Below are 14253 nucleotides of genomic sequence, written 5' to 3'. Positions count from 1 at the left end.
ACTCGCTCAAGGTCACACAATTAGTGGTGGAGCCAGGATTTGAATACTGTGTTACCAGGAGCACGTAGGAATGGAGGTCAAGAGCTTTCCATGACTTCAATTACTAACACAGGAGGTATGAACTTTGCTTGTGCACTGTAACCTCGGAGATCAGAGAACACATAACAAGTCTACCGGAGAAGCTTTCGGAAGCTGTATAAGACTCTCTCCTCTGATTTTCTACATCCAAGCTCCTAGTCGTCAGTCTTACCCGGTGGCCAATTTCTGGGGCGGAAGTGACGTCTATATCCACACGCCGGAAGTGAGCTTGCCGAGGGAGACGCCGAGGTTAGAAGCCGGTGGGCTGCGCCGCTAGTGGGTCCTGAGTTAGGAGTCAGCTTCTGTTTGAGGCTTCGCAACCTTAGGAAGCGGCCGTTGGCATGACGGCCCAAGGAAGCTTGGTGGCCAACCGAGGCCGGCGGTTCAAATGGGCCATTGAACTGAGCGGGCCTGGAGGAGGCAGCAGGTGAGCGCCTGGATCAAGCTCGACTTTAGAGTCATCACCAGCTTTAGAACTTTAGAACTTCCCCAGCCTCATCCTGAGGCGCATTCTCTGAAAAGGCTGGGTGGCAGACAGACGTCACCTGGGGAGGTAGCAGCTTCTCTATCGTGCAGGTTACCTTTCCCTAAGGATATTTATTTTAGTCTTCCCAATTGGCAAAGGGACTGACGAGCCCATCTGAGCACTTGGCCTAATCTGGGTAGTGCATCTGAGGCTCTTTATTATTATGATTGGTAGAACAAGAACTGAAGGATATAAAGTTTGGGAAGTTGCAGCTTTAGTCTCTTGGTTTGGTTCTTCAGGGGCCGAAGTGACCGCGGCAGTAGCCAGGGAGACTCACTATACCCAGTCGGTTACTTGGACAAGCAAGTGCCTGATACCAGCGTGCAGGAGACAGACCGGATCCTGGTGGAGAAGGTACAGAGGTATAGATGTTACCCTAGTCCTGGAGCCAGTCAGGACCTACCCGCCTCTCCCAAGTAGCATTACTGTAGAACCCATTTATAATGAATGGGAGCTACACCGCATGCAGTAAGTATTACAGTAGTTTACATAACAGCTCCAATAGTGCTTAACAGTTGGAAAAGTAAAAGACATTCATTAAGGCAAGGTATTAGGAAATAGTTGCAAAATGATCTGCTGGTGGCAAGGCTTTCCAGCTTAAGTCGTCCTTTTTTATGCTAGTTCCCTGACACCACGCATCCATACTGTCAAGATATTACCTTCAAAACAGATCCCAAATCCTATTACTATTTTTTTAAGGAATTGAATCCAGGGGCGCTTAACCAGTGAGCCACATCTCCAGCACCCCCCCCCTTTTGTTTTTTATTCTAATTTGTTATCATGTCTTCATACATGTACTTAGGTTAACGATGTCCATCTCATTCCACCATCTTTTTTACCCTCTTGCCCCTCCCTTCCCTTTGCCCTATCTAGAGTTCCTCTAATCTTCCCTGCTCCCCTTCCCAATCCCACTATGAATCAGCCTCCTTATATTAGAGAACATTCAGCATTTGGTTTTTAGGGATTGGCTAACTTCACTTAGCATTATATTCTCCAACTCCATCCATTTACCATTTTATTCTCTCTTATTGCTATTTTATTTTTCCTATTTCTCCATATCCAATGCCATGATTTTATTCTCTTTTATTACTGAGTAATATTCCATTGTGTATATATACCACATTTTCTTCATCCATTCATCTACTGAAGGGCATATAGGTTGGTTCCACAGTTTAGCTATTGTGAATTGTATATTGTGAATAAACATTATGTGGCTGTATCCCTGTATGTTGTTTTTTTAAAAAAATTTTTTTTTTTGAGAAACGGCCAACTTAAGTTGCTGAGGCTGGCCTTGAATTTACCATCCTCCTGACTTAACCTTTCTAGTTACTATGATTAACAGGCTTTCACCACCAAGACAGGCCTACTACTTCTTGTCTTTATCATCCTGGTCCTAGCCACTATCTCTCATTTAGATTTTTTTTTTATGTGGTGCTGAGGATCAAACCCAGTGCCTCACACATGCTAGGCAAGCACTGTACCACTGAGTCACAACCCCAGCCCTCTCATCCAGATTTTTGCAAGAGACTAAAAAAAATCAAAGATATATGATAAAATATATATGTACATATAAATTCTTCCAAATTGTAGTTTATGTACAGTAAACTGCATTCAACTAAAGCATGGTTTATCAACCTCAGCATTGTTGACAAGTGGTGGTTAATACTTCTTGTTGTGGGGGAACTGTACTGTGCACTGTAAGATGTTCAGTATCCCTGCTCTACCTATTAGATGGCAGTAGTGCCCTTCCCTAGTTGTAACAATTACACATTTCCAGCATTCTAAATGTCTCCCAGGAGACAAATTGCCCTCAGCTGGGAACCTCTAAAGGGTAATATTTGATGAGCTTTAATAGTGGTGTACCACCATGAAATCACCATCTTAAAAGAGAACATATTTTTCATCTCCAAAAAAATGTCTTGTATTCCTTTTTGCAGTAGAATTCTAACTGGTCTTGTTACTTATACCTAGCCCTCTGTAGTTTATTCTCATCACAACAGTCAACATCATTTTAAAATATAAGTCAGATCATTCCTATTCTGAATCCTCCTATAGGTCCCCATTTTTTCAACATAAAAGCCCAGTCTTTATAATGTTCTATATAACTCTGCATTGGTCAAACCCCTGGAACATCTCTGACCTCATCTTCTACCCTTTATTGATTATTGATTTCACTTTAGTCATAATGGCTTCCCTGCTGCTCTCTAAAGACAGCAAGACAAGTGCCCATGTCAGGTTTTTTGTATTTGCTCTTCCCTATTTTTTGGATGCTCTTCTTCCAGATCTTCTTGCCTATCACCTTTACATCTCTCAAATGTTTTGGTCTTAATGAAGCCTACCCTTATGGTACTCCCTATCTTGTTTTCCTATTTCTCCATATCATTAACATATGCTATGAATATATCATATAATAGTTATTTTTTTTTTTTATTGCCCATTGGCCTTATCACTCTTGTAAGCTCCATGAGAACAGGATTTTGTTGGATATATCCTAAGTGCCTAGAGTAGTACATAGCACTTTCTTTCCTTTTCTTACTTCTTTCTTGGCCTTAATGTTGCTCTGCATTACACAGTCTTTGTTCATGCATTCATGAAATGCATGTGATCTTCACAACATGAAAATGACAGAGCTATTATCAATCTTTTCTCAATATGCATTATTTATTTATTTATTTTTGTACAGTATTGGGGATCAAACTCAGAGCCTTGTGCATGCTAAGCAAACACTACCACCAAGTCACATCCCTAGCCCATTATCCTGTAATTTTTCATCTTGGTACATTAAAGTGTATGAATACATGATAGGAATTTTTTTTTTTTTTCTCTAACTTTAGCCAAGGGCAGCCGTGCATGCATGTAATCCCAGCAACTTGGGAGGTTGGGGCAGGAGCTTCAGTTTTGAGGCTAGCAATTTAATGAGACCCTTTCTCAAAATAATAAAAAGGTCTGGGGATGGCGATCAGTGGTAAAGTGCCCCTGGGTTCAGTCCCCCAGTACCAAAAAAAAGTCTGTTTTTTTCCTAAGTTTCTTTGTTGTTCTTTCTTGGTACCAGGGATTGAACCTGCTTAATCACTGAGCCACATCCCTAGCCTCCCCTCCCCTTTTTTAAATTTTGAGACAGGGTGTCAGTAGGTTGCTTAGAGCCTAAGTTGCTGAGGCTGGCTTTGAAACTCTGATCATCTTGATTCAGCCTCCCAAGTCACTGGGATTATAGGCGTATGCTACCATGCCCAGCTAGCTAGTTTGTTCTTTTTCTAGCTTTTTTTTTTGTACTGGGGATTGAACCCAGGGTGCTTTTCCACTGAGGTACATTCCCAGCCCTTTTTGAGACAGAGCCTCACTAAGTCTTCTGATATGTACTTAAGATTATAAATATATTACAGCTCTAACTGTATACAAGTTTTAATGCAGCATTTTTGTTTCCAATTAACATTTCTATTTTCCATTTTGATAGCATTCATGGATTAGTATACATTTGTTAATTTCTAAATATAAGGAATTTTCTAGTTACCTTTTGATTTCTAGCTTAGTTGCATTATAGTCAAAGAACACTGTATATTTTGAGTTCTGTGACATTGAGATTTTCATACATGGCTCAGCAAGTGGCCAGTTTTTCTAACTATCTGATGTTTGAAAAGAATATGAATTCCGTAATTGTTGGGTACAGTGTTATATGTGAAAGTTCGTTTATGTCATTCAAATCGTCTGTGTCTTGACTTGCCTGTTATCTTTTCAAAACAATTTTTTCATAATACCTTTGTTTTATTTATTTTTATGTGGTGCTGAGGATCAAACCCAATGTCTCACACAGGCTAGGCAAGTGTTCTACCACTGAGCTATAACCCCAGCCCCTGCCTGTTCTGTTGTTAAGGTGTGCTAATCTCCCAGCATGTGGAGTTTTCTATTTCTTTAGTTGTAAAAGGGACAGTGATATATGCAGAAGTTCAAGGACAAAAGCAGGAAAATCTTTTCTTTAGCCAAAATCACAAGAAAAAGATGACTGGAAATCTTATGGGGAAAACTAACAGATGGTGAGGCTATCTTATACCTTTAATGGAAAGGAGCTTCCTGTGGCAACATGGAGAAAGGAAGAGGTGGTGGAATTGAGTCAGCTTAGAAGCAGGGAATTGGGAATTCTGTTCATTTGACTTTAGCATCACTGATGCAGTAAATGTGGGATTGAGGGTATTGATGAAAGGTTATAACTGTGCTTGTTTTAGCGCTGCTGGGACATCGCCTTGGGTCCCCTCAAGCAGATTCCTATGAACCTCTTCATCATGTACATGGCAGGAAATACTATATCCATCTTCCCTACTATGATGGTGTGTATGATGGCCTGGCGACCCATTCAAGCACTTATGGCCATTTCAGCCAGTAAGTATTTTTGAAATAATAAACCCTTCCCTATGTTTTAAGAATTTAAAGTCTTAGGCATAATTTTTTTTTTTTACCAAAAGGTATGCAGGCTGGTGATGATAGTCGTGGTGAAATGGAGGGGAAAACAATGCTGCTCACAATATTCTGTTCACCTTTAGTGATCCTATTTGCTGTCTTATTTTGGGCTTATCTAAATATTAATATATATGATTGATTTGATTCATATTGAAAAAGGAAGGTTGTTTTGGTTTTGACAACTTCTGTTACCCCCAACAGCTTTCAAGATGCTAGAGAGTTCAAGCCAGAAGTTTCTTCAGGGTTTGGTCTATCTCATTGGGAACCTAATGGGTTTGGCATTGGCTGTTTACAAGTGTCAGTCTATGGGACTACTGCCTACACATGCATCAGACTGGTTAGCCTTCATTGAGCCCCCTGAGGTAAGGTAAAAGAAAAGTCAAATTTGAGGCATTTGTACAGTGAATAGCTGACTCATATGATGGTAGAGAATTAAGAGTTGGTATTAGAATTTATTTCTTAAGAAAAGCTATTAGGTGTTTGGAAGATTTTTTTAAATGATAAGATATAATAGAACTTGTGATTAAAATACTGATTCAGAAAGTTATTTCAACACTTATTCACCACTTACCTGTTTACTGTTTCTTCTTCCAGAGAATGGAGTTCAGTGGTGGAGGATTACTTTTGTGAACCTGAGAAGGAAGCACCAGGTGCCTATATATTTGGCCTCATTTACATCCTTCTTTAAGCCCACTGGCTCCCTAAGTATACTTTTTTTTTTAAAGTACTCTCACTCATATTGAAAAGAACCAAAAAGCTCTCTTCTCCATGGTCAGGAGACAAATCATAGAAGGACAATGTGTATATTACTACAAACACAAAGAAACTATACCACAACCCCTGACTGAAAATAATGTAGAAAACTTTATTTATGTTTGCAGTACAGAGCAAAACAAATAAAACCAGAACTCTATGTAAACAAAAGAGTGGTTGCTGCTAAATCAAAAGCCGTAGCAGCATCTCCTTTTAATAAATTAAATGGTTGAAAACAATACTTAAAAGTTTCACAAATTTCCTTTAATAAATCTATTTTCCTTAATAGTTCACTTCTATTTAACACAAGTTGGGACATAAAAATTCTGTTGGAGACACTCATGGATGGAACTAATGCTGGATTCAAATTATACATGATGAAAAGAAAAATAAACCAGAAAAAAGAACACATAAATATGCTTACAGTGTAACTGTTATTTTAATACACACAATAAAGAATTTTTATCATGTTTAGGGGGAATGAGGATTGGTGGGATCCCTGGGGCCACAAAGATCAGAGGCAATGGAAGATAAAGAGCAGTGATCTTTCTCCTGCCACAAGGAACCTGTCAAACAGACACTGCAGTTCAAACTTCAGCTTTTAAGATAGCTATGGAAGGCAGAGAGCCAGCAGTAGGAGAAATTATATATTATCCTGCCCTGGTAAGACTTAAAAGCTGGATCTTGCCCCCAAAGCAGGAGGTCTTTGTCTTCCCTCTTGAAACAAAAGCCCCTTCCCCTAAGGTGCATTCTCTCATCAAGTTTTCAGTATTGCTTTATTTGCAGTGATTAAACCAGACAAGACATTTTGTAGACAGACAACATAAGCAACACATAGACGTGAAATGCTCTAGACAGATGAATATAAATCTGGCCTAATAACCATTTTTCCATGTAACAGTGATTTCGTATTTTAGGGATTAAGGTAGTGGCATTGTTAATAAGTCACTAATTCCCTCCTCCCTTTAAAAGATTCTTACAGAGTTCCAACCACAAATAGCACTTCTAAAATTACCTTATTTTCTGCCCATATTTATTCTGTATAGGAAAAATATGTATATAACTTTGGCCAGGAGTATGTGTAAATTTTGGGAAATTCCTGGGCAGGATGACCTTTACAGTATTGGAGTCTTGAAGATCTTAGGTCCTAGGGGACCTGACCCATTACTACTATACTCAACTAAGCAGTGGAGTGTTGCAATGGGAGTTGTAAACAAAATTTCTATTCCCCGCAGGAAGGAGCAGAAAAAAAGACATAAGATACTGTCTGCTTTGCTACCCACAAATGGGCCTGAAGTTTGAAAGAAGAGCAAAAGGAAATGACTTAATTTCTTAAGCCATAAATCAAAATGACTTAATTTCTTAAGCCATACTGAACGATTTTCTTCTTTGTCCCTGTGTGTCAAAAGAATTATTTGTGACTGAGAGCTTATTCCAAATCTCACTGGGTAATCAAAAAAGAGTGGCACTATTTATCATTAATAAAGTGAAATTAAAAGCAGCTGTGAATACAGGAAAGAAGACAGTTTCTTAAATACCCATCTTGTACAAGAAATGAAAATTTCACATATTTGAAATTACTGCTTAGCCACACACATAGTTTCCCTATGCTGATAAGCCAGGTGTTTTGTGATAAGTAAATTAGTAAAATAAAAAGATGAGTTTGTAAAAGTATTTCCTTGGCACATTTAGAACTTTCTGGAAAAAAAAAAAGAAGACTGGTGGCTTGGATAATACTTCAGAGCCAAATTTCTTCAGTCAGAATGAAGAATAAAAGGAAAAGGGGGGAAATGCTCGTATTTGGGCCATTTAGTTGAGTGCCTCAAGTCTATAACCTTAGGGATGAGGCCATAGATTACTTAGTGAAAACAAATTTTCTTGAATCAGGCCATTGTCAATTTGTATGCATTTTTAAGTAGGTAAGGAGAGTAGCAGCTTGATAACTTTGGCACTATGGAAACGGTATGGCTCTAGAACTTCCAGTTCCATTGCTGAATTCCCCCTTTTAAAGACAGTCCAGAGCTTTCAGAGAATGATATTAGCCAGTCTTCCTAGTATTTGTTCCTCAAGGGTTCTTGATCCAGGCCTAGTAACTTGAGGCATAAAAAGAAGGAAAGGAGAACCTAGTGGCCAATGTGCATCATGACCTGTTTCTACATAACAGCTTGTATATTTTGCCCTTGTCGCATAGATAACCAGAGACTACTTGGGTAAATTTTAATAGCTACTCCTTGGAATTTCCTTAGTTTAGCCATTTAAAGAACCTGAAAGAGACCAATCCTTAATTTTTTTTTTGTGTGTGTGTGTGGTAACAGTGCCTGTGTTACAACCACAGAATTTGTTTTGAGCTAAGAGAAACAAACAGCTGAAATATACATGGACACAGTGTAGATACTTAAACCTGACATTCTGGGGCAATCTTGTTTTTGAGGGAGAAGGAGAGGCTGCTGCCATGTTTCGTGTTTTGTAGATTATGTACCCTAACAGAGTCCTAGAGAACAGAAGGTACACTAAAGAAATAATTAGCTATAAAAGGTTTACATCTTGGCTTGCCACTGGTTATTTTCACAAGGATAATAGGCTCCCATACACCTAGCCACAAATTCTTTAGTAAGGTGAGGCTGTCTCTGGCAGTTACCCCTGTGGTGTTATCATTGAACCATGACTTCTGAGACTCATCTTTAATGTTGGCTGTGAACTTGCTTTTTGTCTTTAGTTGAATTTCTAGCATTCCTTTTATCATGCTGCTGTCTTCAACAGTGCTAAAAGGTTCCCATTTATTGGCTTTGTTAATCCTAACTTGCCTTCTCTTGGTACTGAATGGTTTTGGGACTTGATCATTCTTCTGATATTGAAGGAGTATTTGCTGCTTCTGTCATTATAAGGGAGCCAAGAACAGATCTATAAGTATTCTTGAACAAGTACTGGAGGCTCAGCTCATCAAAAGTTCAGTGTTACGTGTACAGAACACAGGACTCTAGTTGAGTGAGTGTGGTAATAAGAACCATCACTTTTCCATGGAGGATGGAAGCCTTTTAGAAAATGAAAGACCAAGCAGAGTCATTCCGGAGCAGATTATGAGTAAATGGTGATCACTTCACTGCCACCACCCCGGACAAGGAGGACTCGTTCTAGTCCCTCGGTGAGTACTTCTAGAAACTCCATGTCTTCAGAATTTGTCAAGGAGACAAACAGGCAGAAAAGTTCACTTTACAACCTGGCATCTCTTATCTGGTATTATCTGATAACAGCATGCTTCTTAATTATATAGTCAGACTTGGAGAAGTCTGAACATTTGTTTTTTTTTTTTTGTTTGTTTTTGTTTTGTTTTGGTACCAGGGGTTGAACTCAGGGGCACTTGACCACTGAGCCACATCCCAGCCCTATTTTATATTTTATTTAGAGACAAGAGTCTCACCGAGTTGCTTAGCACCTCTCTTTTGCTGAGGCTGGCTTTGAACTTGCAATCCTCCTGCCTCAGCCTCCCGAGCTGCTGAGATTACAGGTGTGTGCCACTGTGCTCAGCTAAGTCTGAACTTTTTAAAAATTTTTTTTTAAATTTATTTTTTAGGTGTAAATGGACACAACGTAATGCCTTTATTTTTATGTGGTGCTGAGGATAGAACCCGGGTCCCGCCCATGTAGGCGAGTGCTCTACCACTGAGCCACAAATCCCAGCCCCAAGTCTGAATTTTTGATTCATTAACCCTGTGAAGTAATCCAGGGATATAATACCTTTGCATATATAAGATTCTTCTATTTATTAGATATTTTCTAATGTTATTAAGAAATGAGGGAGTCCATAGTAATGTTATTCTAAATGATAAAAATGCAAAAAAAAAAAAAAAAAAAAACCCAACTACCTCACAACAATCCAGAGAGCACCCAATAATTTCTAAGTGAAGCCATTCAAGTCAGATTTTCCTGCCACTTCTTTTTTCATTTTTTTTTTTTTTTTACTTGTAGTTGGACACAATACCTTTATTTCGTTTATTTTTATGTGGTGCTGAGGATCGAACCCATGTGTGAGGCGAGCGCTCTACTGCTGAGCCACAACCCCAGCGCCCCTCCTCTTTTTTTTTTTTTTTTCCATTTTTAAACCTCTTTTCTGTAATGGCAGGAATGGGCTAGTCTGTGTTGTTGCAATGCTGAAAGTTTCCAATTAAAACAATTCTGGGATGAAAGTATTAGGGAAAATCCCTTTTTTCTTTCTTAACTTTGAGTCTCCATTCTCAGCTGCTTCTCTGCTAACTCCATCCAAAAGAAAAAGGCTTTGCAAAATGGATAGAAAAAAGAATGTGGATATTCTGTCTCTAGGATGGTCATTTAATATAAGACATCAACTAAAAAGTCTTTAGGGTTCAGAGAGAATATATTGCATCCCCAACTTCCCAAAAGGAGATTAATCAGTCTTACCACTTTGTAAGAATCCTTGCCTAAGACTTTAAAAGTCTGAGTTCCTCAAAGAGGGAAAGTGGGGCATAGACAATAACTTTTATGGTTTCCTAGATGTCTCATCTAAGAAATGAGCTAATAAGATTTTCCCAACTGGTGGTTCCACTTTCAAAAAGGATACAGTTTTCATCACCCTCAGGGTTTCGGGGTGGCCCTGGCATATTCAACAAAACCAGCTTTGCTTCATGGGACTTGTTAACTATAACCTCATTGAGCTTCACTGCTGTATGCATTCGTCTTACATTGGACTGGTCCCTGGGTGGGGAAGAAACAGACAGTTAAAGCAGAAAGAAAATAGTTACAATTGAATTTTAAAAACTTGAGGTCCAAAGCTTTTTTAACTTAACTAAGGATAATGTGATAAGTAAAATAATTTCCTTATGATAGTAAATCCCGAGTTTTCTCATTTAATAAGCTAACAGTATAGAGATGAACTATGTGAAGAGAAAGAAGATGGTATTGTGTACACTAATATGCATAGGCAAACAATAGAGAAATGGTTGGATGTGGGTGAAATGAACAGAATTCATCCTATGTGTTCAGTCAGTCACATCTGTGTCACTGACTAGGATACTGTTTTACATGATAAGCTTCTGAGAGAAAACTTACGGACGCATGTTAAGTAGGTCTTGGAATCCTTCCATTGACTTGGCTTTTTGTCCCCGGGATGCCATGTACTTGTCTTTTGTCCAAGTCATGTGCACCTTCTCCTGATAGGTTTCTGTCTCTTCATCCTCATCAGAGCCAATGCTGGTCAGTCGTAGCATTGAATTCCGGTCTTTCACCAACTGTGCCTGGGAAGGTCCAACAAAGTTATTCTACCTAATATTCTCTCATGCTTCAGCTATTTTGAAAAAAAAAAAATGGGATTTTAAATTCATGCAACAAAGTCTCACCTCCCTGTCCCGTTCTGTTTTGGATAGCCTCATGTGCCGGAGCATCTGGGACCGTTGCTCCATCATCAGCGTGCGCTCATAAGTATAAGCTGATATATCACTGTCATGCTGCCACAGACATCACACAAAGTGGGCAAAATGCACAAAGGAGAAAGAAGGATAGACCACACATTTTTACTTCCATTCAGTATCTTAAATCAGAAAATATATCACAATATCAACCTTTCACCTCTATTCTGTCTAGTCTCTGATCTACAAAGACACATTAGTTTGGGGTTATAAATCAAATCCAGAGGCTTTGAATATTTTCTGTAATCTATCTATTACATGTGTTTCCTTGAAACACAAAACACAAACCCTGGTCTGTATTTTTCACACATAAGTCTCATTGTGTGTGAATTTAAGAATGAATTAAAAATATATTAGGCAGAAAAGAATCTGGCAGAAATATAAGAGCTGTATAATAAACGGAAAGCAAAACCAAAAAGTATTACCAAACATACATTATGTATTCTACTTATTTAGGCCAACAAATTAGAATTTTATTGGAAGTAAGGGATTAATTCACATTTATAGCTGAATAATTTCCCAAACCAAAAAAGGTTCTAGGAAGATAGGGTTGGGGTTGGGAGAGTAGTGGTCACCTCTATCTGAAACTCCGCTTTCTTACCATCTCCACCACTTCCACCTCTGCTTCAATGCGCAGATGATACAGGAAGGTGGCCAGGTCTTTTTTCATCTGGATACTGTTATCTTCTAGTTGAGCTACTGTGAAGATCCGTATGCTGCATTTTCGCCACACCTGACAGAATGCCATATGTATATGGAAAACAGATGCAAGGCAGAATTAAAGTTATTTTCTAAAACATGAGGCATTTTGACTTAAAACAACCCTGCTATAGGCATGAGGATATTTGTTCCTTGCTTGGTATGTTATTGTATTAGGGCAAAAGATTAACTAAGAAACACATTAAATATAGTTTTAAGGAGTTCTTGATTCCATAATAAGAAAAAACTGACAAAGAAAGAAAAGATGTCTCTTGTGATATTGTGAAATATACACTATCTGTGTATATGTCACTATTTCTTAGCATATGACTCCTAAAATCCTTTGCATCTTCATGGTGCTAAGTATGTTTTTGTATGCCAATGAGCTGGACCATAGCTAGCAGCCTCTGCATAGCTTCAGAAGCAGGGCAGGTCACCAGAAAGACTGAGGCAGATTAGTGGGTTAGAACTTTCAGCCCAAATCCACAACTACTTAGGAGGACAGAGGGATAGAAGGTTAAATCGATCACCAATAGCCAATGATTTGATGAACAATTCCTATGTAATAAAGCCTCTATGAAATCCCTAAAGAACTGGGTTCAGGGAACTTCTAGATAGCTGAACATGATGGCTTCAGAAAGGGCATGAAAACTCATGCCTCTCCCCATATGCCTTGTGCATCTCTTCATCTGCATCCTTTGATTATAATATTCTTTATAATAATCCAGTAAATGGAATAAAGTGTTTCTCAGTTCTGTAAGCCACTCTAGAACAAGGAGGAGGTCATAGGAACCCTCATTTACAGCAGGTCAGTCACAAGCATTAGGTAAATCAAACCTGGGGCCTGTAATTGGTAGAAGAAATGGGAGGGTCATTTTGTGGGACTGAGCCCTCAATATGTGGGATATGATGCCACCTCTGATTGATAAACAGTGTCAAAGCTGATTAGAGGACAATCAGCTATGATGGGTGCACTGAAGAAATGATTTCTTGTTTGATGTTTGAGGAAAATAACATATCAATGTATCCTCACTTGTGATACATTAAGAGGATGCTTTATTCAGACAGTACATTAATGATACAAGACTAATTTAATTTCAATCTACCTAGTCTTACCAAAGAATGAGTACCTCTCTCTCTCTCTCTCTCTCTCACTCACACACACACACACACACACCCCTTATACTTCCTTTAGAAACTTTTCTTTTTAATATGTGTTCACACATTACTGTTTTTTCCAAAGGGAAACTTTATTTTCTGGCTTACATTTTAAGTTAGATTGTTATCAATTATTTAAAAAAACCTATTTCTCGTAAAGTTTGAAACTGGGTTATGGAAAACTCAAGAATAATGCCTGACTTTTTGATTTTAAGCCACAACACTACATAATCAAGAAAGAATTTGTATAGTCAAACAAGACAGAAGGGAGAAAGACTTAAAGTTGCCTAAAATACCTTGTGCTGTTTCAGTAGGAATGGTAAAAGCATGAGCATCCCCCCATCATGCACAATCCACCACACATCAATGTTGCCCTCAGAAAACTGTTCCACATTGCTGGGAAAGAAGGAGATGTTTTTAGCTACCAACAGGGCAAGATGGGCGGCAGTTGTCACTCGAACTGTTCCTAGGGAGAAAAAAATAGGTTTGCTTTATTTCCCACTGGGTCAGGAAAATAAGGATTACATTTCTTTTTTTTCTTTTTTGAGAGAGAGAGAGAGAGAATTTTTAGTTTTCAGCAGACACAACACCTTTGTTTGTATGTGGTGCTGAGGATCGAACCTGGGCCGCACGCATGCCAAGCAAGCATGCCACCGCTTAAGCCACATCCCCAGCCCAAGGATTACATTTCTTTGAGCAAAAGATGCCCAAATACATATAGTATAGTATAGATTATACTCCATTAAGTAACTAAACTCACTGAGAGAAATCTGAATAGCTAGCTGATTTGGATTGAGGATCATGGTTTACTTTACTAGATATACTCTTATTACTACACTTTCAAGGAGGCATAAGTGAAGTTGGGAGACTTTGATGCTGAAGGACTATCCTCCAATTCATGTGAGGATATAAGTACAAAAAATCATAAGTGAAAACATGGCAATTCTGGAGATAATTCCTAGCCCAATACTTGATAGAACTAAACAACTCATGAATATAAATGTAAAGCTGGAGAGGATAGGTAAAATCAGGTCATTAACACTAGTAGTTTTTTAGGTGGCCTCATAAGACCATGCTTCAGCAATGGCATAATGCTTACTTTAGAAGGTTAGGGGCTAAGGTTGGTGTAAAAGGGATTCAACTCTATTCCCAATTTGGGCCTTTAGG

The 14253-nt window shown here is 38.7% G+C and overlaps 2 protein-coding genes across 6 annotated transcripts in view; one reads left to right on the top strand and one right to left on the bottom strand.

The window, feature by feature from the left end:
• Positions 1-297: 297 nt before the first annotated feature.
• Emc4 (ER membrane protein complex subunit 4) lies at positions 298-7131 on the top strand. Of its 3 annotated transcripts, XM_071608062.1 has the most exons (6): positions 298-505; positions 844-958; positions 4825-4978; positions 5258-5418; positions 5651-5706; positions 7045-7131. In XM_071608062.1, exons 1-5 carry the CDS (start codon positions 420-422, stop codon positions 5684-5686), a joined length of 552 nt encoding a protein of 183 aa, XP_071464163.1. In that variant the 5' UTR covers positions 298-419; the 3' UTR covers positions 5687-5706; positions 7045-7131. The 3 variants fall into 3 exon arrangements, with proteins under 3 accessions (XP_071464163.1, XP_027781554.1, XP_071464164.1); XM_027925753.2 differs by lacking the exon at positions 7045-7131 and having other exon boundaries at positions 5651-6050; XM_071608063.1 differs by lacking the exons at positions 298-505; positions 844-958; positions 7045-7131 and adding an exon at positions 1052-1072 and having other exon boundaries at positions 5651-6050.
• Slc12a6 (solute carrier family 12 member 6) overlaps positions 5898-14253 on the bottom strand; it is a 94175-nt gene continuing 85819 nt past the window's right edge. For all 3 annotated transcript variants that reach the window (XM_027925750.2, XM_071608061.1, XM_027925752.2), the window contains 6 exons: positions 13383-13552; positions 11831-11962; positions 11161-11268; positions 10874-11058; positions 10386-10519; positions 5898-8976 (listed from right to left, as the gene is read on the bottom strand). In XM_027925750.2, the coding sequence (XP_027781551.1) occupies positions 8885-8976; positions 10386-10519; positions 10874-11058; positions 11161-11268; positions 11831-11962; positions 13383-13552 (821 nt within the window). In that variant the 3' untranslated portion in view covers positions 5898-8884. The remainder of the gene's footprint in view (positions 8977-10385; positions 10520-10873; positions 11059-11160; positions 11269-11830; positions 11963-13382; positions 13553-14253) is intronic.

The sequence above is a fragment of the Marmota flaviventris genome, chromosome 2 (assembly GCF_047511675.1).
Source record: "Marmota flaviventris isolate mMarFla1 chromosome 2, mMarFla1.hap1, whole genome shotgun sequence".
NCBI lineage: Eukaryota > Metazoa > Chordata > Mammalia > Rodentia > Sciuridae > Marmota > Marmota flaviventris.
The sequence above is the reverse complement of the archived record's forward strand: the minus strand, read 5'-3'. Positions and strand labels throughout refer to the sequence as shown.

Coding starts and splice junctions, on each gene's coding strand:
- Emc4 (XM_071608062.1), top strand. CDS start 420: ATGACGGCCCAAGGAAGCTTGGTGGCCAACCGAGGCCGGCGGTTCAAA. Junction 959..4,824: donor ACCGGATCCTGGTGGAGAAG/GTACAGAGGTAT, acceptor TGCTTGTTTTAG/CGCTGCTGGGACATCGCCTT. Junction 5,419..5,650: donor CCTTCATTGAGCCCCCTGAG/GTAAGGTAAAAG, acceptor TTCTTCTTCCAG/AGAATGGAGTTCAGTGGTGG.